The sequence below is a fragment of the Sarcophilus harrisii genome, chromosome 2 (assembly GCF_902635505.1).
Source record: "Sarcophilus harrisii chromosome 2, mSarHar1.11, whole genome shotgun sequence".
Taxonomy (NCBI): domain Eukaryota; kingdom Metazoa; phylum Chordata; class Mammalia; order Dasyuromorphia; family Dasyuridae; genus Sarcophilus; species Sarcophilus harrisii.
In genome coordinates this window covers 176,962,013-176,987,106 of record NC_045427.1, presented here as the reverse complement: position 1 = coordinate 176,987,106, position 25,094 = coordinate 176,962,013, and the positions used below count along the sequence as shown (strand labels likewise).

Below are 25,094 nucleotides of genomic sequence, written 5' to 3'. Positions count from 1 at the left end.
AAATGAGGTTTTTTTATCAGGGACACTTGCTATAAAGATTGTTTCTCTGATTTCTGCTTTCTTTCTAATCTTGCTTGCATTGGTTTTGTTTGTGCAAACCCTTTTTAATTTAATATAACCAAATTTATCTATGTTACATTTCATGCTGTCTCTTGTTTGTTCATGAATCTGCAATTCATTTAATTTCTCCTTTAAGAATGAATGCTATACCACTTGTTACATATATGTTTAGTATTGATATTACTTTTAAATTGGTGCCTTTTAGCTAGACATACTTTCCTTCTTTATCCCTTTTAATTAGGTCTGTTTTTGCTTTTGCTGTGTCTGAAATAAGTACTGTTGCCTGCAATTTCCTGAGCTGGAATCTGCTTATTCTCCTGACTATGCTTTCAGTGTGTGTGTGTGTGTGTGTGTGTGTGTGTGTGTGTGTAGAAGTAGTAGTAGTAGTAGTAGTAGTCTTCATTGTAATAGAAGTAGTAGTAGTCAGAGTCTTGGTGTTGGCTTTTGCCTGCCCCACTACACTAGGGCTCAGGATCTCTTGCTATGTTGCTGAAGTAGGACTTACTGCTGACTTGATGGGATGCTTCTTGTATTGGAATGCACTCCCCTTTTACCCAAGTTAGGCAGACTTTTCTTGCCAATCTTCCAAGTTTCTTGAGCTAAAAGATTGTTTCAGCCCCTCTTTTGCTGATTCTGCTGTTTCAAGATTTGTCTTGAGGTTCTATTTTTTGATTATTTGAAGATAAATATGGGGGAGTTAAGGGGATTTACTGCTTTTTCTCCTTTTTTGAGCTAAACTGCCAAGCATTCAAATTCTACTGCAAAAAAATAGTGATGTTATTCTGGTCATCTTTGAGAATTAAGAACAAAGCCAACCAAACAAATAGATATTGAAGATCACTCTGATTTTCAATTCTTTTTTTTTTTTTTTAATTTTTTTCCCTTCCTTTTTTCACCCTCTTCCCTCAAGGTGCCTGCATGCTCTGTCTCTACATTTCTTTGGACAGTTACTTATCAAGAGCTGAATTACTTTAAGATTCTTGGAGGGCCCTGAACTGTTCTTACATTGCTTTGGTATAATCAATTGGTCTCTTTGTGTATTGACATAATTGGATTTGACTTCCTTTTTTGCTGTATCTAATTGATCAGGATAAGCTCCTGATTTAAGACCACCCATGCGAGAGATGGTGTGGACTTGAGACCTCTATGAGAATGAGGTAGGAGAAATATTCAGGGAGGACTTTTATTTATTAATATGAAACTTGAAAAGGTTTCTGGGTTTTATCAATTAGAAATGTGCAAAGGACGCAACACAATTTTATAATAAAAGTTATCGCTCTTAAAGCACACACATCAATAACTTATAGACGTTTGTTGAAGATAAATTTTTCAAGGCTTATTCAAGCTCATGTTCATTTTACCAAGGCATAAAGAGAGGTTGAAAATGAAAAATAACCCCACAAAATGGACATATTATTACTGTGAAAAATATAAATAATCCACAGAAAACCAGCAAAGATATTCCAAGAAATCTGGCAACTGGAAAGATTGTTTCAGATTGCACTAGGGTGGGGGTTACTTGAAGGCAAAAGAACAATGCTTAAACCAGTGAAACAAGCAACAACTCAATCAAAAATCCAAACAGTTGCTAACTATTGCTGTTGTACTAAAACTCTTGTCATGGGCAAGATGATACAAAAATTGGAGTACTAATGATTGAAAAATAAAATTTTTACTGTTAAAATTCACTTTTTTGTTCAAAGCTATGCCAGAAGCAACGTCAGAATTATAGGTAAGCCTTCAAGAACTGGGTATTTTTGTCAGATTGTGAATTATCCATTCCCTCCAAATATTTAAGAATTTTTATATGAAATAGGCATTATAGTCTAAGCTTCATTGATGGAATGTTGAACTCTAATAAATATAATGATAAATTGATAAACAGAACTATTCTATAATTATAGAAATTCCCAAAAGGGGTCATGCTTAGGATATAGAGTCTAGCACATAATATGTACTTAATAAATGTTAGTTGACCAACTGAATATTATAACATGACCTTATACTAAATCACATTTCACAAAAAATTTATAAATTTATCCAATATATGTAGAATAATATAATTCAATGGATTGGAAGATCATGTGATTTAAGAATGGAAAAATGGACTGTTTTTAGAAACAAGATTACTAAATAATGTGATGAAACTTTTACACTAAAATGATCCCAGAAGCCTGTGATTTTTGAGCTCATATTCCTGTTTCTTTAATGACTGTAAGCTCCCTGTACACATCATAGAGTCAGGTCTGGAAGGGACTTTAAAGATCAAATAATTTAGTTCAACCTCTTCATTATATGGGTGATGAACCAGAAATCCAAAGACCTGATGTGACTTAATAAAGGTCACACAGCTTGTGGTAGAGCTGGGAATAGAATAAATTTCTCGATTCCCAATCCAGAGTTCATGTTGCCTCTTCACAAATCTTGTAGTTCTGTTGCTGTGCCTGTCTTTTCCAAACATCTAATTTTCCATGGGATCAGGATCTAAATAGCCACACTCATAATGATAATATCTAAAATAATAATAGATAATTTCTAAACATGAGAATGAAGAACTTTTAAATAAACAATGCATATGTTTTTACCATGTGGTTTTGTGACATCATTTTGACCCATTCTTTTTTGTAAATTATTTTCTAATTTGAGTCTATATTCTGAATCAGAGAGATTGATTGAATTCCCCCACTTATTCTCCAAGAAATAATTCTGATACTACCTCCATGGTTTTCCCAACTGGAAGTAAACCCTTCTTTCTCATAAATTTTATTATACTTTGTACCTCTTAGAATCTTGTCATACTCTGTTACATTCTAGCTATTCTAGAACTTAGTAAACAAATAAGATATATTTATTGAATGAATGTATAAATTATTTTGTTTATATTTGGTTACAAGCTGTATATAAATGTGAATACACTGCTGGTCTCTGTTTAGATAGAGTATGTAACAACAGCTATAAATAAAAGAATTTTCATGATGTGCAGGGGCTATTCTTTCTGGTTAAAATTCTAAAAACAACAACAACAATATGGGATGAAAGTCGATGATGCTGATGATACTGATTAATTGAATCCAGCAAACTATGGCTAGAAATTGGAATCTCTCCCTCTTATGATTCACAGAGGGATTTTTTATTTGTTTGACATAGCTTAACAAATGGCAATAATGTTTATTGAGATTCAAACCGTCATTAAAGACTCATCAAGGAGTGTCATTTTACATGCCAGGGAACCACAGTGTCTAAATCAGAGGGACTGACATTTGACTTAGAGAATTTAAAACCCAGTAGTGAATTCACATTTAACAAAGTTTAAAAATTAGAAAAACGTTGTCTTCCCCCCAAAAAACTTACCTTTCCTTATTATAATCTTTTATAGAAGAAAGAACATGTATGTTCTGAGTACAGTAATGATTTATTTTTCTTCCTTTCAACCTTCCCCTTTTTTGAGGTGTGTTCAACTTGGGGGAAACTTTTAATAATTAGGGATTGGAAAGACCTTCTTTACTTAAGATCATCTCTAGAATTTATTAAGTAGATTTCAATTTGGGGAGAAGATATCCTTCTATTCTATATATAGCATACTCCCTGGCCATAAATGGGGAGGGAATGGGCAGGAGCTTTCAAGACAGAAATTATTTTTGTTTTCCTCAGCTAGAGCTTGGTGAGCTGGGTGGGGAAGATCTCCTCTTCTCTTTTTTTTTAACTTCTTTTTAAACTTCTCAGTAGGTAAGTTTTCTTTCCTTTTCCCCTCTTTTTCCCAAAGTTGATTTGTATAGGAACAAATGATAATTTGGGTGAATGCTTTTGTATAAGTCTCTTGTAATGACAAATTACCAGTTTTAGGGTAACAAGGATTAGAAGTATGCATGTTTCAAGCATTTATGGGAGACATTATTAGAAATGTTTTATTCATTATAGAAAGAGAAGTTCTGAAGGTCCTTTGGGGGAATAGAAACTCTTTGACCATGTTTAAATAAATATTTGTCTACTTACATTCCACAGTGATGGTCATTATTATTTCAACATTCCAGTGGCTCTCTAAAGTAATTTGTACTCTATACCTTTAATTGGGGAACTTGCGTCCTTTATAGTACTTACAGGTGGTTCTAAACAGATGGATGACACTTGAAATTTTTCTGCAATTGTCTGAATGAAAGAATTCCTTGGAAGAATGCAGAGTGGAAATAAAGTAGAATGCTATGCTGCCCACCTGAAGTCTTAGATTAATTCCTCTTTGACATATGATGAGAAAGCAGACAAAAAGAAAAAGAAAAAAGAAATACAGAACATTTCATAGAGACTCCTTACTTAGGGTAGCAGGAAAAGAGTACTTACTTTAGCCATATTAAGACTTGTCAGATAGCTGATTTTTCTTTTTTTTCTTTCTTTTTGATTAGTTAAGATCCTTCTGAAATATCCAGGAAATTTATTTTAATAGAACCTTTGTCTAATTTAAGTAAGATCTTGGAAATATACCTGGCTAAAAGGGATACTGGAATTGGATGATTACACACAGAATTAATGAATGGACACTAATCAAGGATAATATGGGTTGCAAAGGTTGGAAGCACTTAAAGTTTTGCATCATACGTTTTGTTCCTTGGTTAGAAAGATGGTTGTATTTACCGAGCAAGGAGAATAATTGAAATTTTAAAAGATGTTCTTGTGAAATCTCATTAGTAGATAGTATATTTTACTACATTTAGTAGGTAATAGATAGTAACATTTAGAGTTACATAAATATTAACTTAAGGTGGACTCAATGGTGTTTCATTTTTGTTGTGTGTATATGGTTTTGTTCTTATTTTTGGTTTAGACCTATGATTTCCTTAATGTGGGAAATACCTGGTGTGAAAATTCTTTCTACTGTTGCAGATCTATAACTCACTATATATAGTTTTTGAGAGCTGACTGAGCCTTTGAAAGGTTAAGTGACTTGGTCAGAGTCACATAGATAGCATATATGAAAAATAGGATTTCAATCTATATCTTCCTGACTCCAGACTGCAATCTGTGCTGCAGTAACTCTTAATGGCTTTGATTTAATTAATGCAAAAAAATCTCTGCAGGGATGATTATCATATAACATATAATGTGTAGCAACTTTTAATTTATTTGGTTTCTGAAATGTCTAAGCATTATATTAGATACTGGAAAAGTGCACCTCTTCTGAAAATGATAAATTACTCTGTCTTACACTCTACTCAATTATTCATTGCTTGAGCATTTAAGTGGAATACATGATTTACCTTTAAACTTCAGCTTCTTTATAGCAACAATACAGTAACTTTGTTTAAGAATTACTGAAACTATCCATTGCATGGCTCCAAAAGCTTTTTTTTAGTGATAATTTATTTGAAAAAATATTTGAGAAATATTTGGGAAAATGTCATTTTCCTGATGCCAACCATCAAATCCCAAAGGAATTTATCACTGAGGATTAAGAGAAGCCGTAGAATACAGTGGAAGGAGCCTGGGAGTCATGGTTAAATCCTGGATTAAAATCCTGGCTCTGACACTTACTACCCATGACCTTGTGGGAATTATATCCCTTTTCTCAGTCTTGGTTTCCTCATCCACAATTTAAATTGGACTAGGGGCCCTCTGCAGGTCTCTTCCAGCTTTAAAATATTATTTTTAACCTTTTTTTTACATAAAATTACTACACTTCTATGATATTTTTGGGAAAATAGTCTTAAAATTTTCACTTTTTGTGACCTCTGGTATAGTGGAAAGAATGTTGGAATTAAGTTAGATCAACTGGGTTTACATTCTGGTTCTGCCCCTTCTGTGAATATAAACATCACAATATTTCAACTGTGAATTTTTCCTTACCTGAAAATTGAGAATAATCCTAATTAAGATACTTCCCTTATAGGATGAGTGTAAGAAATTTCCTTTTTGAAGTTCAAACTTTTACAGAAATGTAATATTTATTATCCACTGTAGATAGATTATCTTAGATACAAATTAATATTTTCACTTAGGCCTTCAGTGGGTTTACTGAAATTCATGTATTTAGTTTTATACTAACCAGGGACTGGATTCAATAAGATCAAGTTCATATTCAGTCTTGGGTAGCACCCTTGTGACATTGGACTCAGTTTTATTTTCTATAAAATGAAGAAACTGATCTAGATGACATCTAAGGTTCCTTCCAAGTCTAAAATACTATGATTTAAGTCATAATGTATCAGAGGAGAGAATTGCCACTCTAGGAGTTCTCCCACATGGTTGCAATCATGAAGGATCATGAATGATTCTTTAATACTCATCAAACTGAAATAAATACTTAGCAATTCAGGGCATCTAGATGGCTCAGTGGATAAAGCACCAGCTCTGAAGTCAGGAAAACTTGAGTTAAAAAAAAAGTTCAAACTCAGATATTTAACACTTCCTAGCTGTGTGATCCTGGGCAAGTCACTTAACCCCAATTGCCTCAGGAAAAAAAATGCAATTATTATACTTAGCAATTCCCTTAAATTTTTTATCAAAATACTTTCACAGAATCACAAAACCAGAGAATATCAAAATTTAGTGGGACCTCAAAGGTCATTTATCCAATTATAACAACACAAATTTCCTTTACAACATTCTGCATAAGTAGTTTACTTTAAATCATCTGATGAAGGGGAAATATGCTATGTTGCCAGGCAATCATTCTACTTTGGCATAACTAATTGTTAGGAAGTTGTTCTTTACATCAAGCTGAAATCTACCATCCCCATAACTTTCACCCATTGCTCCTGATTCTTGTCTTCTCTCTTTAGATGGCATGGGAGAGTTGGTCTCAAAATATTCCTTGCATAGTGGAATGAATGCTAAGCAGATTATCCACAAACTGTCTTCAATATTTGATGACAGTGTAACATTTCATTCTGGTGTTGTAATTCCTTAACCTGACTGGGACTTTCTTTAAGAGTCTCTAGGAAGCAATCTGAGTCCAAAACCCCCATGTTATTATGCCTTTTTTTTCCCTTTCTACTTAAGGTGCCCAGGAGATACATTCCCTATTTGCACTATATTTTTGTTCCTTATAATTTTGATGAAGCTGCTAGAATAGCTAATGCCTAAATATAGGAATGTTTCTTTTAAAAATATAATTTAGAGACAATTTTGAAGAGGTAGGATGAAGTATAAAAATTACTGTATTTAGAGGTTTTACATACCAATGTGTTTTTTATGCTTGGGTTCAATTCCTGACTCTGGAATGAAAAAAATTGATTTTTTTGGAAAGTTTTTCTGGTCCAGCTAGATGGTACAGTGGATAGAACACGGGCCCTGAAGTCAGGAGGACCTGAGTGTAAATTCAACCTCAGACACTTACTACTTACTAGCTATGTATCTTGGGCAAGTCACTTAACCCTAATTGCTTTGCCTCCCCCCAAAAAAACCTTTCTGATAGAAGGAACAAAATCTATTGCAAATAGGAAATATACTTCCTCAGCACCCCACATACAAAAATAAAAGTTGCAATAATCTATGTACCTTAAAATCAGTTTGTTTCCTAGAGACAGTTATAGAAAGACCCTGGCAGGGTAAAGAATTATCACATCAGAATGAAATGTTATAGTCATCAACTATTGAGAACAGTTAGTTGATGAAATGTTTAATATTGATTCCACTGTATAGGAAATATGTAACTTGGGCAAATCATGTAAGTATTCTATGTCTCAGTTTCCCTGTCTGAAAAATTGAGAAGTTTAGACTGGATAGGCACAAAAGTTCCTTTCCATACTAACATTTTGGATTCCAAGAGGTCATTTATAAATGACACTAATTGGCTGAAATCCTTCCTATCTTTTTCATGATCCAATTCAGGTATGACTACCTGCATGATGCCATTTATGAAATGTTTGAAAAAACTAGGTATGTTTACCTTGGCAAAGCCAGTGAAGACATAATAATTGCCTTCATATACTTGAAGGCTTATTACAAGAGTTATATGGGTTCTTCGTGGTGCCCAAGGGTAGAATAAACTGCAATATACAGATATTATGAAGAAACAGATTTTGGTTATTTTAAAGGGAAACAAAAGTACAACTTTTAAAAAAATACTTGACTTTTTAACAAGTAGAATGGGCTATGTCAGGAGGTCATGGGTTCATTTCCACTAATGATCTTCAAGCAAAGGCTGGATCACCCATTTTTGTAAAATGGCTTTTTTAGGACTAAATCATATTAGATGATTTTTTTTATCCCTCTTACCCCAGGATTGTGGCAGTATGATTGCCAACCTGATTTTCTCAGCTAGACATACTTCCTCCTAACTTCACCTTTACCCTTTGCTTTTTTTAAATATGTATCAGTTTAATTTATATTTTAGTTTAGTTGTGAGGTGGCATAGTGGATATAGGTTGGCATAGTATTAGGTGGCATAGTGGATATAGAGTTGAAGTTGGAGTGAAGAAGACCTGAGTTTGGATGCTGAGTCAGACATTTACCAGTTGTGTGTCCCTAGGCAACTCATTTAGTATGTATTGCCTCAATTTCCTCATATTTATAATGGAGATAACAGTAGAACATACCTGTCAAGGTTGTTGTGTAGATCATATTTGTAAACTATTGTGTAAACCATAAAGCACAATGTAAATGCTGGCTAGGATTTTAATTATTTGAATCTTTCACATGTATATGTATATGTATAATAGATTGTAAACTACTTGAGGGTTAAAACCATATCTTATTTCTCTCCACTGCGATTTCTATACAAGTGGTAGACAACAAATATGTTTGTTGAAATGTTTGTGGAAAGGAAAAATGCATAAAGTTCAATGATAAAGATGTCTCAAAAGCTTTAGTGCAGTTCAAAGCTATTAAAGTTTAAAAAATTATTTTACCTTAAAAAGGTTTTAAAGCTTAAAACTACACTAAGACTTTTGGGACATCCTGTATTAGAAAATAACTACTGTCACTATTTAATGAGAAAAAATCCCGATGACCCAGACAACTGACAGTCTCATGTCTAGAATTATTTTTCCCCCCTGCAAAAGAGAGTTGGGGGTAAAGGAGGCTTCAATAGGAAAAAGAGTAGTTAGAAAGGGATTTAGTGGGGGAGGAGGCACAAATGATAAAAAGAAAGTATGGAAAGTGGCAGAATAGTCCCTTCTCATAGGCAGGATCATTCTGTGGCTCTCCATTATTAGTCATCAGAACTGAAATTAGGTAGTTCTGTATGTGGTCAGTGTGATGTAGTGAAGAGGCCATTGTGTTCTGAGTCAATAGATCTGAGTTCTGGTCCTGGCTCTGACACTAACTGACTGTGTGACTTTGAGCAAACCATTTTCCTTCTGTTAGTTCCAATTCTCCCCCCCCCCCCGAAAAACAAGGAAATGTGTGTTGAATGTTCTCCAAGATCCCTTCTAATTATTAAAAAAATGATAATTTTATGTTCTTTACCACAAGGGATGTCTTTTCCAAAAGATGATCATAGCACTTGGCTGGGTGTGGAATCAGTCACCATGGCAAGGACTGGTTTGTATAGACACAGTTTTAAAGTCCTGCTTGGCAGAGGATAGACTGAGAGGTAGAAATGATAGGAGCAGCAGCTGTGTGTTAGCAGACTCAGGATGTTTGGGAGGAATTCAGGATGAGGTCAGTGCTATAGTGTGGTTCATCATGAGGCATAGGAATGAGAAAAGTCCAGCAAAGAAGCATAAGAGCAATAGGCACATTTGCCAAAGAAAGACTGAATAGACTTTGAAAGAATCTTAATAAGTCCAGCTAAGCCAAAGTGTACCTTACTAAGAATTCCTCCTACAAGGTCTGGAAACCATAGAACCTGAGCCTAAACCATAAAGCTCAAAGATTAGAACTGAACTTAGGTTATATTTAGCTCATGAAACCTTACTTCTAAGGATGTAAAGACATGCTGTACTCTAATCATCAAAGGACACTTTAAAGCTAGTGCTTTGCCTGTGTAAAAACCAAGTTAAAGAATAAATGGATAATTTGTTCAAAGAGTGGGTCCAGGAATAAAAGGAATCTTTATTTGAATGTAGCTCTATTCCCTTAATCGCTTAGAAACACATACGTTGCTTCTGTGCATGGATTTGAATAACTGTGTCCACATATTGTTTGTGAAACTAAACAAGTGTCAAATTAAGTTGACAAGTATTTATTGAGTGCTGACTATGTGCCTGCCTGTGGGAGGTATCGTAGGGCTTTTTTTAAGGGTACCTAATCAGCTGTTTCCAGAAGGCTTGAATAATGCTGACCTTTTACCATGGATATTGCCTTCAGAATGGGAAACTAAATATAATCTCATTGGGTTATATACACTTTGTGACTTTTCTGATACAAATTATAAATTTAAAGTTGGCCTGGCCCCAATTATCCTGTGCAGTTCTGGGTTATCCTTTTCCTTTCCACTGCCACCAGGGAATGAACACTTATATTACATCATAAAATAATCAAAATGTAATTATGAGATCATAGATTTAGAAGTCATCTAATTCAGCATAGCTGAGAAAATTAAGACCCAGCAAACTGGCTTGTTAACATAAATGACATGATTCATGACTTAGGCAAGATTGAAACCCAGGTGCTCTGATTCAGAATCTGGTGCTTTTTACATTCTAATTATGTAGCCTTCTGTTTAGAAGGTAAATCTGCTGAGAAGAAAAGAAACTACTTGTACAATGCATTTTAATTCAAATATTAGGAGACTGTTCTGTTTCATTGTGACATAAAGATCACATAAAAGATATGTCAAATCAATACAAGTTTTTTTCTGATCACAGAACCTTAGACTTGGAATGAACCTCAGAGGCCATCTAATGCAACCTGTACTACATTAATAATCTCTTCTATAAAAGATTCAACAAATTTCCCTCTCAACAACTTCTACTCATTTCTTTAGGATCAACCAAAACAAATCTCCCTTTCAGGGGTCAGACTTCTGAGTACTGCTAAGTCTTCTCTTCTCTGTGTTTAACATCTTAAATTCAATTATCTTCACCCAGCATATTTATAAGCCACTTCACCATACCGGTTGCTTTTCTTAGATATTCACCTTATTAATGTCCTTAAAATATGAAGTCTAAGTCTCATTTCAATACTTCAGGTGTGGTTCAGAGCAGGATATAGTAGTACCATTAGCTACTTCATCCTGGAAAGTATAGTTGGAGTAGTAGATAATGTGTTGAGGAGTCAAAAAGATTTGAGTTCAAATTATTCCTTGCATACTTCTTAACTATATGATCTTGGGCAAATTACTTGATTTCTCATGAGACTTGTATCGCCTCATGTAAAATGGAGCTTATAGTAGTACTTAACTCTCAAGGTTGTTGTGAACATCAAATGAGATAATATGGAAAGTGCCTTATAAAATGTAAAGCACTATATATTAGCCATTGCTAATGTAGCTTGACTGGAGTAGTTTTATTTCTTTGATTTCCTTATCACATAAGACCATCTATTATAACTGTTAACCTGATGTACAAATAAACCCAAAACATCACTCAAACTGGATGACCTACTCTCTGCTCAAGTACTACCAACTCTTGATCTTAGTTCTTTAGTCTGCAACAATTGAAAATAAGTCTGGTCTCATCTAAACAAAAACAATTCTAATATCTTTGGGTAGTCCATCCCACTTTTCAATGGCTTTAATTTCCAAAAACAGTTTTGTTTGTTTTCTCTCATATTGAGCCTAAATCTTACTGCAATTTCTACTTATTTACTTTGACTTCTGTTCTCTGGGATTAATCAGAAGAATTCTGATCCATTTTTAATATGATAGTCTTTCAAATAGTTGAAGACAGCTTCCATGTTTTCCTTAGATCTTTTCTTCTCCAGGTTAAACATTCCAAGTTCTTTCAATAGATGACATGATTGTCATTCCTCTCACCATCTTATTTACCCTTCTTTGGAAAGATTCCAGTATGTCAATGTGGTCCTGAAAATATGGCACCCCAAATTAATGCTGGCATTGTCAAAAATCTTTTATACCATCTGGAACAATCCTATTAAGCTTTCTATATTCTCACTCCTCTATATATGAAATAGTTGAAAAAAATTATTAAACCACAGTATGTTCCAAATGAATATGAGATATAAATGTAAAACACTACAGAAAAAAATTGGACTAAAATGCAAGAGAATATCTTTCCCAATTACATTAGGGAGAATTCTTAACCAAATAAGAGCTACAATTTATAAAACATACAATTTCATTATGTGAAATTGAACTCTTTTTGCATAAATACAATGAGTATATCTAGGATAAGTTGGAAAAATAAGAGGGAAAATATTTTCATCAAATATCTCTGATAAAGGTCAAATTCTAAGATATATAAGAAATATACATAAATATATCATTAAGAAGTATGATAAATTATCAAAGAATATGAACAAACAGTTCACATTATTGAAAAAATTGTAAATCATTAACAGCCATACAGTTCATTCCAAATCACTGATAAAATAAATACAAAATTTTTTTAACATTCTGAAATTTCACTTTATACCCAGTAAACTGGCAATATGATAAAAAGAAATCATCAGTGTTGGGAGTGCTATAAAAAAACAGGCACACCAATACATTGTTGATGTAGCAGTGAATTGTTTTTAACATTTTAGAATAGCAATTTGAAATTATTTGAGAAAAGTGATTAAGCTATTCATTTTCTTTGACTCAGAGATTTCACAGTTAGACATGTGCCCCTAAAAGACATAAGCACTGAAATATCAATTTGTATTATTAAATAATTAGAAATAAAAATGTATGTCCATTGATTGAGGAATGGCTTAAGTACTATTGAGGAACTACTTAACTACAACTTTAGTTGTAACATAACATAAATGATAAATATGAAGAATCCAAGGAATTATGGGAAATCTTGTATGACATGATATAGAGTGAGTAACTAGAGCTATGGAAATTATTTATATATACATGCATATGCATATATATGGAGAGAAAGAAAGATAAAAGAGAGAGAAACTTTAAGAAATAATAAAAATAATAAAATGATGCTGAAGTCGATAATGATAATGATTAGTTTTGGCCCTGGAAAAGGGATGAGGAAATAGCCTCTTCTTTTTTTGAGAGGTAGAGAATTATATGGTATACTCTGTCAGAAATATGCTTCCCTTTTCATATTTGGGAAAAATATTCTCTTGAATTTTATTCCAATCTTATTTTTATTGTATAGTCTTTCACATTTAGGTCACATAACTATTTGGAGCTTACTGTGGTTTTATAATTTTTAGTGGTATTTTTATTTTATCAATAGTGTATAAAACATAGCAAATGTGTTTTGCTGAACTTTTTGTTTGTTTGTTACAAAAGAAGGCTCTGATTATATGTTTTGTGCATGTTTATGTAGAGTAGGGTAAAAGAATTTGTCAGAAAAAATTGAAATAAGGGGGAAAATGCATTGATAATACTTTAAATAACTACAACTACAAAGATTTTTGGAGCATCTCAGCAGGTAATATGAGGAAATGGTCAGTGACCCATATGAAAAATCCTAACTGAAAGGATCAATTTGCTAGATAATCATAGTAATCTTTACATAATGGAGAACAACTCAGAAGATAATTTTTGTTTTCCCTTCCCCCAGTTCTTCCTCTTTTTGTCCCTTTTCTTCTACCTAGAGCTCATGACTAAGAGAGAATGAAATGTGCCATTTTTGCTTCAAAAGGTATAATGCCCTTTTGTGTTCATCACATTTCTGTGGCTCAAATGGAGTTTAAAAAAATCAGATTTCACATGGGTAATAGAGCATGTGTGTCTTAAGACCAGTCTTGAACACAAAGTAACAGCCATTTGCTGAGTGATTAATAAGCAACAGTAAGCCAGTGAGATCAGCATAGTGTAATGGAAGTTGTACTAATCTGGGAGTCTGGAGGACTTTAAGTCCTAGCTATACTTACTAGCTATCTGTCTGACATAAATTGTATCTCCTAATGCATTGTCATCAAACAGTCTCATCAGATTACCTTCCCACTTTGACAATTATGTTCTACCCAAAATAATTTGACCCAATATTTCAAAGTTCAGTTTCTTTGGTTGTTAGATTTTTTTTTTTGCTATCATCTGAAGCTATATGCTGACCTTTTGGGAATGCCTGACAGTATCTATAAATGGCAATAAAGGTAGATTCCAATGACATTTATTTCATGTAGTGGATGAAAGATGAAATGGCAGAGGAAATAAAAGTTTGGTCTTCCAAGCATATTAATTTATTAAGCAATGTATGGCTATTGTCTAACAAACTGATACCAGACCTTCTCAACTTAGGCCTGGACCCTGAATACAGGGTCAGACAGACTTTTATATATTAAAAACAATTAATCAACTAAGGCCATTTAATTAAAAGGAAATAATAAAATAGTGCACAATATGATTTCTAATTGGATGAATGGTTAGGGACTTTACAAGTTGAGAGGGGGAGAGTAAACAGATGTAGTTCCCTGAAATCAGAAAAGGAGGTGCCCCACTCCCCAGTGTCTGTAAATAATCAAAAGAACGTGAAAACAATAACTGACTGATTAGAATGGGAAGAATTTTCAGTTAATACATATAGGTTGCTTGAGATGTACTATTGTGAGAAAACTTTTTACATTATTCTTTGCATCTGATTCTTATCATCATAACCTAGATTCTTAATAGTCTCTAAAGAACAGGTAGAAGTAGTCCAGTTTCCTAGCCATGCCAGGCTAGGTTCAGGTTCAAACAATACAATAAAGTTTTTGGTTTTTTTTTTTCCCAATTCCCACAATTGAATAAAGTTTTTTCATAAGATTAAGATTCAAGCCATAATTGAAAAGAAAGTTACCTTAGCTCCAAAACTGAGTTACAATATGGAATCAATGTGGCTTACTCAATTCCCACAATTAACCACTTGCTAACCTAATTCCCTTAATTTCCTCAATCATTAAGATACTACCATTTTCTATTTTTTTTAAAAAAAATTCTAATTATCTTCTGATACTCATTGATTAATGAAGCTGAAAGGAATTCCCCGAGATCATATCCAGCCTTATTTTACAGATGGGAAAGCCAAATTCTAAGGAAATATAAAAGTCTTAATGACTTTTAATCTTTGGATGTTCTTTGAGCTATGTTAAAGCCTCCATAATGGACCTTTAACTAGATTATTATTTTATGGTTATAATGCAAGTTATGCAACTGAGTAGAGAATCATAGATACATTTGAGAATCTTAATTGAAGCAACAATAAAGTATCATTCCTCATTTGCAGGAAGAAGCAAAAATGTCATCGGTGTCAGTCCCTTTCTACCAGAAGAGACACAAACACTTTGACCAGTCATATCGCAATATTCAGACACGGTATTTACTGGAAGAATATGCAGCCAAAAAGTAAGTTGAAATTCTCTGGAAACCACTCTAAAGTTTATCCCAAGGTCCTCAAAATGTAATTTGGGTAATTAGAGGTTGAAAGGAGAGAGGATGACAATAAAGTCGCAAAGCAGAGGAAGAGGGAGTCAGGCCAGATATAATTCTCTTTCTGCTGGAATTCTAAGCATTTTTTTGGGCGGGGGGTGGGGGGAGGAAGGGGTCAGGGCACTATGGAGAGAAGGTAGATAGCATAGCAACAAAATTCAGTTTCTACTAGTTAAGATTTTGAGATAAGAATAGATTAGTGATCTATAGGTACAAAAGATCTCAGAAGCCTTGTCATTTTATAGACAAGGAAACTGAGCTTAAGATTGTCAAGTGGCCTCAGATAACATACAGATAGCATGTAAAAGAGAGTTAATCTCAGAAAGTGATAAGATTCTGGGAATCTGGAGCTTCTATATATAAGCCTCAGAGGTGGGATTTAAACCCAAGCCCTCTGACTTTAGATTCATCGATGTGATGTTTCTACTATACCAGATATTATTGGTTATTATTATTAATAATACTATAAAATTTAAAGTGCTATGTAAGTGTCAGATATTGTTAATTTTATAAAATTTTATTTTGTATGTTATTGTGGGCATCTGGGTGATACTGTGGACATATCGAGTGTAGGACCTAGAGTCAGGAAGACTCATTTTCTTGAGTTCAAGTCTGGCCTTAAACAATTACTACTTGTGTGATCCTGGGAAATCATTTATTCTTGTTTCCCTTGGTTTCCTTATCTGTAAAATAAGCTGGAGAAAGGACAAACCACTCTAATAAGTCTGTCAAGAAAACCCCAAATGAGGTCATAGAGTTGGACATGAGGGAAATAACAGAACAACAATATGTGATTATATTGTATTATTATTAGCAATAACAATAAAAAGTAGCATTTAACATAGTGTTTTTAAGTTTTTTAAAGCATTTTACAAATATTGTCTTATTTTGTCCTTATTTACTATTGAGGTAAATGCTAATATAATTCTCATATTATAGACAAGAAAACTGAGGGAGTGAGTTAAATGATTTTCCCAGACTCACCCAATTTGTGAGGTTGGATTTGAATTTAGATATTCATAATTGATTGTTATTGTTCATCTGTTCAGTAGTGTCCAACTCAAAATGACTTCATTTGGGGATTTTCTTGGCAAGGATAATGGAATGCTGTGCCATTTCTGCTCTTAGTTCATTTTTATGGATAAGGATATGGACTTTCAAGGGTCACACAAATGCAAATTTAAGGCTGGATTTGAACTTAAATCTTTGTGACTCCAAGTCTGGTACTAATCTACTTGACCATGTTCTGATGATTGGAATTTGCTAATTTAGGTCCTGGATGTCTGGATGTTATAGGATGTGCCTACTGAATTTAAAAGAGCTTCCTTTTACTCCTTGGCATCACCATAATAGAATGATAGAGTTTTGTATTTTGAAAAGACTTTAAATATAATCTAATCTAACACCTTGGTTTAACAGATGATCTCAATATTTCTTTTAAAATTCACTATAAAAATAGGAGTAAAATAGAGAGGACTATTTTGTTAAGGGAAACTAATGGTATATAGAACAGAAATGGAATGGAGTCCAAGATTTTACAGTGGCATAAGATAAATTCCATTATTTCTTTATTTCTTTCCCAAAGTGTCATCTTCCCAATAATGTTCACTCTGTATTCATGTTATTTGGTTAAGGTTTTCTTCTCCTACTAGACTTTGCTCCTCCAAATATGGGAAGAAACAAGAAAGAAGAGGGTCTCAAGCGCTCACTAGATAAATAACCATGGGGTATAACATTGTAATTCATAATTCCTATAGTGATCTTGACTGGCTTGAGGCAGGAAAGTGCAGCAAAAGAGTTTTCCATTTGGCAACAGAAGAACAAGAGTTGAGTTCTAGCTATTCTTCTTAAGACTAGGGTGATCTTGAGCATGTTGCTTAACTATTCCTGTTTTAAATTTCCTTAGCCATAAAATTGAGGATTTGAACTAGATGATTGTTAATATCCTTTCCAGGACCTTATGATCCTAAATGACAGCCTACTATGTGCCATGCATTGCATTAAACATTTGGATTACAAAGACTAAGGTGAAATCATTCTAACTCTCAAGAAGCTTATATTCAAAAGAGGGAGAAATATGTTCACATATAGGCATGTGGAAGATCCATCTGAAATAGATACAAAGTAACTTTAGAGGTATTGGCACTCATAGGGAGGAGGATCACGAAGGGATCAGTTGCCTTGGGTCTTGAAGGAAATCAGGGATTAGAAGTAGAAATGAGGAGGGAGAACATTTCAGGTGTTGCCAGTGTAAAAGCATAGAGATGGGAAATGGAGTATCATATGTAATGAACAGCTTGGCCAATATTTAACTGCCTTGTACCATGAATGGAGGGGTGTATTTTTTTTTTTTTTTCATTCTAAGCTTGCACTTGTAACTCAAACATCTATCTGATCAATAAATATACTATGAGATATTTACTCTCTTGGGGAATGCAGATATATGTACACAGGGGTCCTTAGACTTTTTAAATAGGGGGCCAGTTCACTGCCCCTCAGACTGTTGGAAGGCCGGACTATAGTAAAAACAAAACTTTGTTTTGTGGGCCTTTAAATAAAGAAACTTCATAGCCCTGGGTGAGGGGGATAAATGTCCTCAGTTGCCACATCTGGCCTGCGGGTCGTAGATTGAGGACCCTTAGGAGGACCCTAGGATCCAAAGCATAGACTAGGCTTTGGACCTCATGAATAGAATCCCTAGGAAGTTACATAAATTACATAGAAAGCAAGAAAGGAAAGAAATTCTAAATCTTCCAAAGGCAGAAAAGCTTCACTAACTCCTTTCCCAATATATTATGGATCATTTCTGAACAAATACTGATTCTGGTCAACTTGCAAGAAAGTGTAAGCATCACCAGGACGAATGAGATTCTGATGCTAACTTTAATATTTCTACCTGAAATTGTAGGCAGCTGATTCCTGGCCGCTGGCTATCATTGTCCTCTTGTCTGCACATTCACTCCCTATGTTAACAGCTCCTAGGCTATTCATTGGAGTGTGTGGCCACTCTAATCCCCCATGGACATATTTACCCACATTCTTGACAGCTATAACTTATCAGGATACTTGACAGAGATAATAGGATTTACACTACTCACATGTTCCTGATGAAAGATGGCAGGGCTTACAGGGAAAGAAGCCTTTTAGCTACTTAGGATAAGTCTATATCTGCTAAACAAAACAAAACAAAACACTCTATATTTAGAAAGATTTCATCGCAGTCATGTTTGTATTACTATTCCATGTAGAAAACAAATCAGCAGATTCACATTTGCTGCCAGTGACAATGGACAATTTCAAGGGTATCAAAAGATAACTCTTTATAGGCTTTGGGCTTAAAGGCTCAATATGGCATGAACTGAGCATGGAGAAAATAAGGACTGGTAGTGTAAAAACAGCACCCAAAGTCACAGGACCCAAGCTGGCAGGTGCCTCAGTGTCCATCTAGTCTGTCCTGTACCTGATAAAGAATTTCTAATACATCTTACCTTGCAAGTGTGTAAGTAAACAGAACCCTAATAGTTTTCGGGGCCAAGGACTTGTCTGAAGTAGAGGAAAGGCTTGGATTTGAATCCCAGGAATTCCTTACTCTAATCCTAGCTATCTACTGTGGCAACTTTTCAGCCAGAGTGTTTCTGGATCTCAAGTAGGTCAGTCTCTCCTCAAATTCATCCTGTCTCTCCCTAGGAGCCCACGCTTTAGGATGAGGGTATAGAAACTCATGTTCCTAGTACCCTATTTTCTTATTCTTCTCTTATAAGGTAAAGGAATTCCAGAAAATGCTCTCCTCCAAATCTTACTGCCTTGTGGAATATGAATTTCATGGATTTCTATTGGTGGCAGGATTGAGGTTTGGTTGACAGACCATATTTCCATTGCTCTTTGGTCCTTTAATGTTGTTCACAAAATTTAGACCTAGTATCTTTGCTCTCTATGAGGTGAAGGTATATGTATGTGGATGAGTTCCTTTCCACAATCAGTTTTTATGTTTTTGATCCTAGAGGTCATAGTATTATATATCTGAGATTTAGAGATGGTTGTAACTATAGAGTTAACATCACAGTTTAAATGTAAAAGGCACATTGGTAGTATGATCTAACTCCCTCATTTTGCATCTGAGAGAATTGAAGCTTAGATAAGTTAAATAATTTGACCAAGATCACATAACAAGTATCAGGGCCAAGATTTGAATTCAAGTTCTCTGAGTCCCAATCTATGTGTTCTACTGTATAATGATTTCCCCCAGCCTTAAGTTTTTTCTTCCTAACTGATAAACTCTATTTTGAAGTCCATGTAATTTCCTATTGCAGATGGAGCAGAGTCGGGATACTCACAAATATTAGCTCCTTTTTGTCAGTCTTTCCAAAGGTATGGAGAGAATGGAGTGTCTATTTGTCCAGAGAATGGAATAGAGGCCCTATCTCTACATGGAGAGATTTTTTTTTGGTAAGGAAGATTATGTTTTCATAATTGCTTTGATCCATTATGATTTTTTAAAATTTTTCTTTAAGGCGGGCTGCCACTCAGTCTTCCTCTATCCAGAAGTCATCTTCCCAGAAAGCTTCTAGCAAAACATCAATTGGAGGAACAACATGCAGACTTTGTGAAAAAAGGATAAACACCTCTGAAGAAGAACAAGAAAGCAAAAGAAGGTATATATACTTACACACATATATACATACACACACTTATGTATTTCTTATTCTCACCTGCAAAGAACAGTGCTTCAAAACAATGTTTCAAAAAATAGAGACAATGCTTTAAAGAACCTTAGTTATCCTTTAATTTAGTCCAGCTCTCTTGGTTGGTAGATGAAGAAAAAAGCAAATGAGTAAACCAATCACACAGCTAGTTATTAGCAAAGCACTGACAAAACCTTAATGTTTCCTAATTTCTAGTCCAGTTCTTTTTCTAATCAATACTAGGCTGTTTCTCTCTGATCAGATTACTTAAAATGTATATCAGAGAATTTTAAATGTAATTGAAGATGTTAAGTACTTATAACATATTCTTTGACCCTAAGAGTTCGTGGCTTTTCTGGTTCTAAAACAAAGTAACTACTCTTTTCCAACCACCCGACCCTAACAGCAAAAATAATTAGGAAACCAGCTGAGGCCAAGCAGTAAAGAGCAAATAAACCTTCTGGAGAAAATATTCTGTCTTCTACTGCCTGTCTACAGTTTCTTTTTATCCTTTTCCAAATATATTAGGACACAAAGAAATTAAGTAGAATGGTATGGACCAGAAAGACAAAGCAGAATTACCGTTTTTGAGAATTTTATCAATCAGTAAGCCTTTATTAAGTACCTTTTGTGTAGCAGTCATTGCAGCAGGTGCTTAGGATGCAAACAAAACAAAACAAAAAAATCCAAAACAGTCCTTGCTTTCAAGGAATTTATATTCTGTAGGGGTGAAAACATGTACATTTACATAAAATTAATACAAGGCATCTTCCCCTTCTTCCAGGGGCTGATGCTAGCAGTTAAGTGGATCAAGAAAGTCTTCATGTGGGAAGTATAGCTTCAGAGATAAGATCTAGTTCAGAGCTTGGCTAGAAGTTCTGGCTGAAGAAAAATCAAAGACTAGCAATTGGAAGAAGAGGGAGGTTTGCACTATGAGTGGGTTATGGGAATTTTTACAAGGTTTTCTTTTTGTGAATGCATTAAATATTTTACTCTTTTACATATGATAGAGATTTTCATTACCTTCTTAATAAGTGATAATAGCCTTATATAGAAACAAGATTTGCCCTTATGGAATTATTTAAAAAGACTTTCTGCCTTCTAGGATAATTTAAGCTCTTTGAGGGCAATGATTGTTTCATTTTTGTCTTTAGATGCCCAGGACCTAATCTCATATGGCACATAGAAGGTACTAAATAAATGCTTTATGGATCACTTTAAGTTTAGAAGAATCCCATAATAAGAATGTAAATGATCTTGAGACAAATAACACTTTCAGTTGTTTATAGAATTATGAAATACTAGACCTGTGAGGGACCCTGGAGATCATGTCAGATGATGGTTTGGCTGGCTCACCAAGAAGCAAAGTCAGGAGTGGTCTATTCACAAAGACTTTTCCCCTTATGCCAGATTATTTTCTATCTTACCTTGGTTCAACCCTCTAGTTTTATAGATGAGAAAATGTGCACAGAGAAGGCAAATGAGTAATTAGATCATGTAGCAGATTATAGTAAAACATAGAGCACCTCAGTGTTTTCTGACTTTTGGTCCAATTCTATTTAGAGTCTATATCAAGGTATTTCTCTCAGGGTAGATTATTCAAATGTATATTAGAGAATTTGAAATAAATTGAAGATATTAAGTAAATTGTTGTCTCAAGTCATAAAAGGGATTTTATAGATTGTACAATCAACTATTTTATTTTACAAGTGTCAAAACAGAGGGGGTTGGAGAATTCTTAGAACTTTCACATATCCTCATCCCCATTTCTCATTTTTACCAGGGCTTTGTTTATCAAATCACTTTAGAGTCTGTATAGTTATCTGAAGGTCAATCCCTAAAAGGATGGGACTCAAGAGAGGTGTTTTCCAGTGTCAAGGGATGGGGCTCCAAGAGAACTGGGGACAACTGAAAAGCAAGTTGGGAGGGTGCCATAGATAAATTTAAACTATTTCACAGTTTTGTTCTGGGCTGGCCCTGGAACCAAGCATTTATGAAATGTGTGATAGATGCTGACCAAGAACAGCATTTCATAAATATAGTTACATGTTTGTTTGTTTTTTTTTTTTAAGACTCATGACATAGTTTATCTCTAGCAGTACAAGGTGCATTTCTGATAAAGAAACTACTATGATATTGAGGTCTATAAGATTTAGAATTGGAATGGACCATAATGATCATGTTCTCCTACATGCTCATTTTACAGAAGAGGCAGGGGAAATGAGATCCCAAGTAAGGAGAAATAGCTTTCTCAAGTAGAAAAACTATGGACCTGTGATGTCAAATGTGAACCTCCTTCTACTACATTGCATTGACTCTTCATAGAATTATGATCTGGAAACCACAAATATCGAGTGAAAATCCTATTGTTTTTACAGATGAAGAAAAGGAAGCCCAGAGAATTAGGTGACTTACTCATATCAGTAGTAAGCAATAGAGATGAGGTTTGAGCTCAGATCCTTTGACTTCAAATTCAATGCTCTTTCTTCAGTATTAAATTGTCTTCTCTGCATTCCTTCAAGGATTCTATTTGTAGAATAAATAAATGGAGACATTTCATTTATGAAATATTAAACTACTGTCTTTTTTCTCTCTGAATAATGTGCATTTTTAAAGGAATTAAAGCTTAAAGCCAAATAATAAATCTCAAATGGTAAAATTTCAGGGAAAAGGGAATTGAATTTGGATGAGGTATTTTGAAATTTACGAAAGCGTTCTTGAATCTCTGATAGCCTAGCTTGTCATACACTGCTAATTGTGTTATATTGTATTATCCTTTCTGTTAAGCCTTCTTTTCAACTGTTTTCCCTGCAGCCCCAGCTGCTATTTGTGATTTATCAGGATTTTCTATCTTTCTCTGCTTTATTATTTCTTTTTACAAGCTTGTTATGTTACATAATTGAGGAAATCCCATGAGAGAAATATACAGAAAAATTCTCCTAGATGAAAATATTCCTATGAAATAACTAGTTCTGAGCTTATATCCCTGGTCCTTAAGGCAGAGTTAACTGTTATGTAGAAAAATCAGACACTGAGAGAAGGCCACCTTACATAAATTTTGTGAACACAGAAATTTATAGATACAAGATGATGTGAGACATTACTAGTTAAAGGTAGTTAGGTGTCATAGTAGATGGAGCACCAGGATTGGAGTTAGGAAGACATGAATTCAAATCTGGTCTTAGACACTTATAAGCTGCAAGACTGTGGGCAAGCCATTTAATTTGTGTTTGCCTTTGTATTCTCTTCTGTAAAAATGGGATGATAACAGGATCAAATTAGATAATTATAAAACATTTAAAATAATGTCTGGAACATAGTAAGCACTATGTAAATGTTAGCTATAATTATTGTTATCATTAGATATTAATGTCTTAGAAAAAGGATTATAAGCATAATACAAGGTAGCTCCAGGACTTGATAGTTAAATAAGTCGATATACTTTAAAGCTTAATTAAAAGTTTTGGGGGCTGAGGTATGGCGTGGAAAGGAAAGCAAGATATGCTTCTCCCAGTCTCCATCACACCATATCTGGAATTTTAAAATAAGTTTTGAGAATCCTATTTTAGTAAGCTAGAAAAACAAAGTGAAGAAAGTTGGAAGAAACTGTGATAGTTAAGGACCTTTAGTTCATGCCATCTAAGGGCTAGTTGAAAGAACTTAGCTTAGAGAAGAGAAGAGAAGATAAGAAAAGAGAAGAGAAGAGAAGAGAAGAGAAGAGAAGAGAAGAGAAGAGAAGAGAAGAGAAGAGAAGAGAAGAGAAGAGAAGAGAAGAGAAGAGAAGAGATTGCAAAGAGTATGGGCATGATTGCTGTTTTCAGGAATTTAAGGCATGTCACACAACAGAGAAATAAAAATTGTTCTGCTAAATCTTAATAAGCAGGAATTGAAGCAATGGGAGTAAGTTGCCAAAAGACAAATTTGGGCCTAAAGTAAGGAGAAATTTAAACCACACCAATATCTGCCATCCCATCCCTCTCTTCACCACTATCTACACCATTAGCAACAACAACATTATCATCATTGGTAACAAAGCTTCCCAACAGTTAGAGCTATATAAAAATTAACTAGATATCAGATTTCTTTGGAGTTTCACCTGACATTGGAAGTTTATAAGCAATAGCTAGATCCCCACTTGTTAAGTATATTGAAAAGGGAATTATTTATGAGTTGAGCCTGATGGCTTTTGATACCCCTTCTAGCTTTGAAATTCTGTACTTTGGAGATTCTGATCATGGAGATATTCAGTTGTAATTCTTCAATTATATTTGATTCTTTATGACCACATTAAGAGTTTTTTAGGCAAAGATACTAAAGAGATTTTGCCATTTCCTTTTCCAGATAGGTGAGGAAACTGGAGCAAATAGGGTTAAGTAATTTTTCCAGGGTCACACAGTTAGTGTTTGAGGGAAGATTTGAACTTGGGGAAGTGAGTCTTCCTAACTCCAGGAAGTCACTACCTGATTGTGGGGATAATCCAGGCTAAATGTAATATAAGAGGGAAAAATGTTTAACGAGTCATAGGATTCTAGACATGTCCCTTTCAATAAAATGGCTATCCATCAGAAGTGAACATTGATGACAGAATCCTGCTAATTGTTTTAAAAACCTTTAAAGGAACCTTTTTTAAATGACACATAACTGATTACTGCACAAGAAAATGCCATGCTTACAAAGGCACTAACTGCAAAAATGTGAAAGAGGTAAACTGACACATTTCTAGAACTAGCTGATAGTTCTGTCTTTTATTCTTTGTAGATTGTATCTGCTCATGTGGGCTATATGCCAAGAGTTGGAAAAACACAGCTAAAAGAACCATATAGCTTTTAGCTCAATTTTGAGCCATTCCCTCAAAAGATAATGGAAAAGCCAGAAGAGACAGTCTAAACACAAGACTCTGTGAGAAACTGAATTTTCCATGGACAAAGTTCTACATG

The 25,094-nt window shown here is 34.3% G+C and overlaps 1 protein-coding gene across 1 annotated transcript in view; it reads left to right on the top strand.

Moving 5' to 3' along the window:
- The first annotated feature begins 3,670 nt into the window (after nucleotides 1-3,670).
- The window catches only part of MYOM2 (myomesin 2), a 152,338-nt gene continuing 130,914 nt past the window's right edge, over nucleotides 3,671-25,094 (top strand). Inside the window, exons 1-3 of the mRNA XM_003757920.2 lie at nucleotides 3,671-3,786; nucleotides 15,273-15,391; nucleotides 19,987-20,127. Coding sequence (XP_003757968.1) covers nucleotides 15,285-15,391; nucleotides 19,987-20,127 — 248 coding nt within the window. The 5' untranslated portion in view covers nucleotides 3,671-3,786; nucleotides 15,273-15,284. The remainder of the gene's footprint in view (nucleotides 3,787-15,272; nucleotides 15,392-19,986; nucleotides 20,128-25,094) is intronic.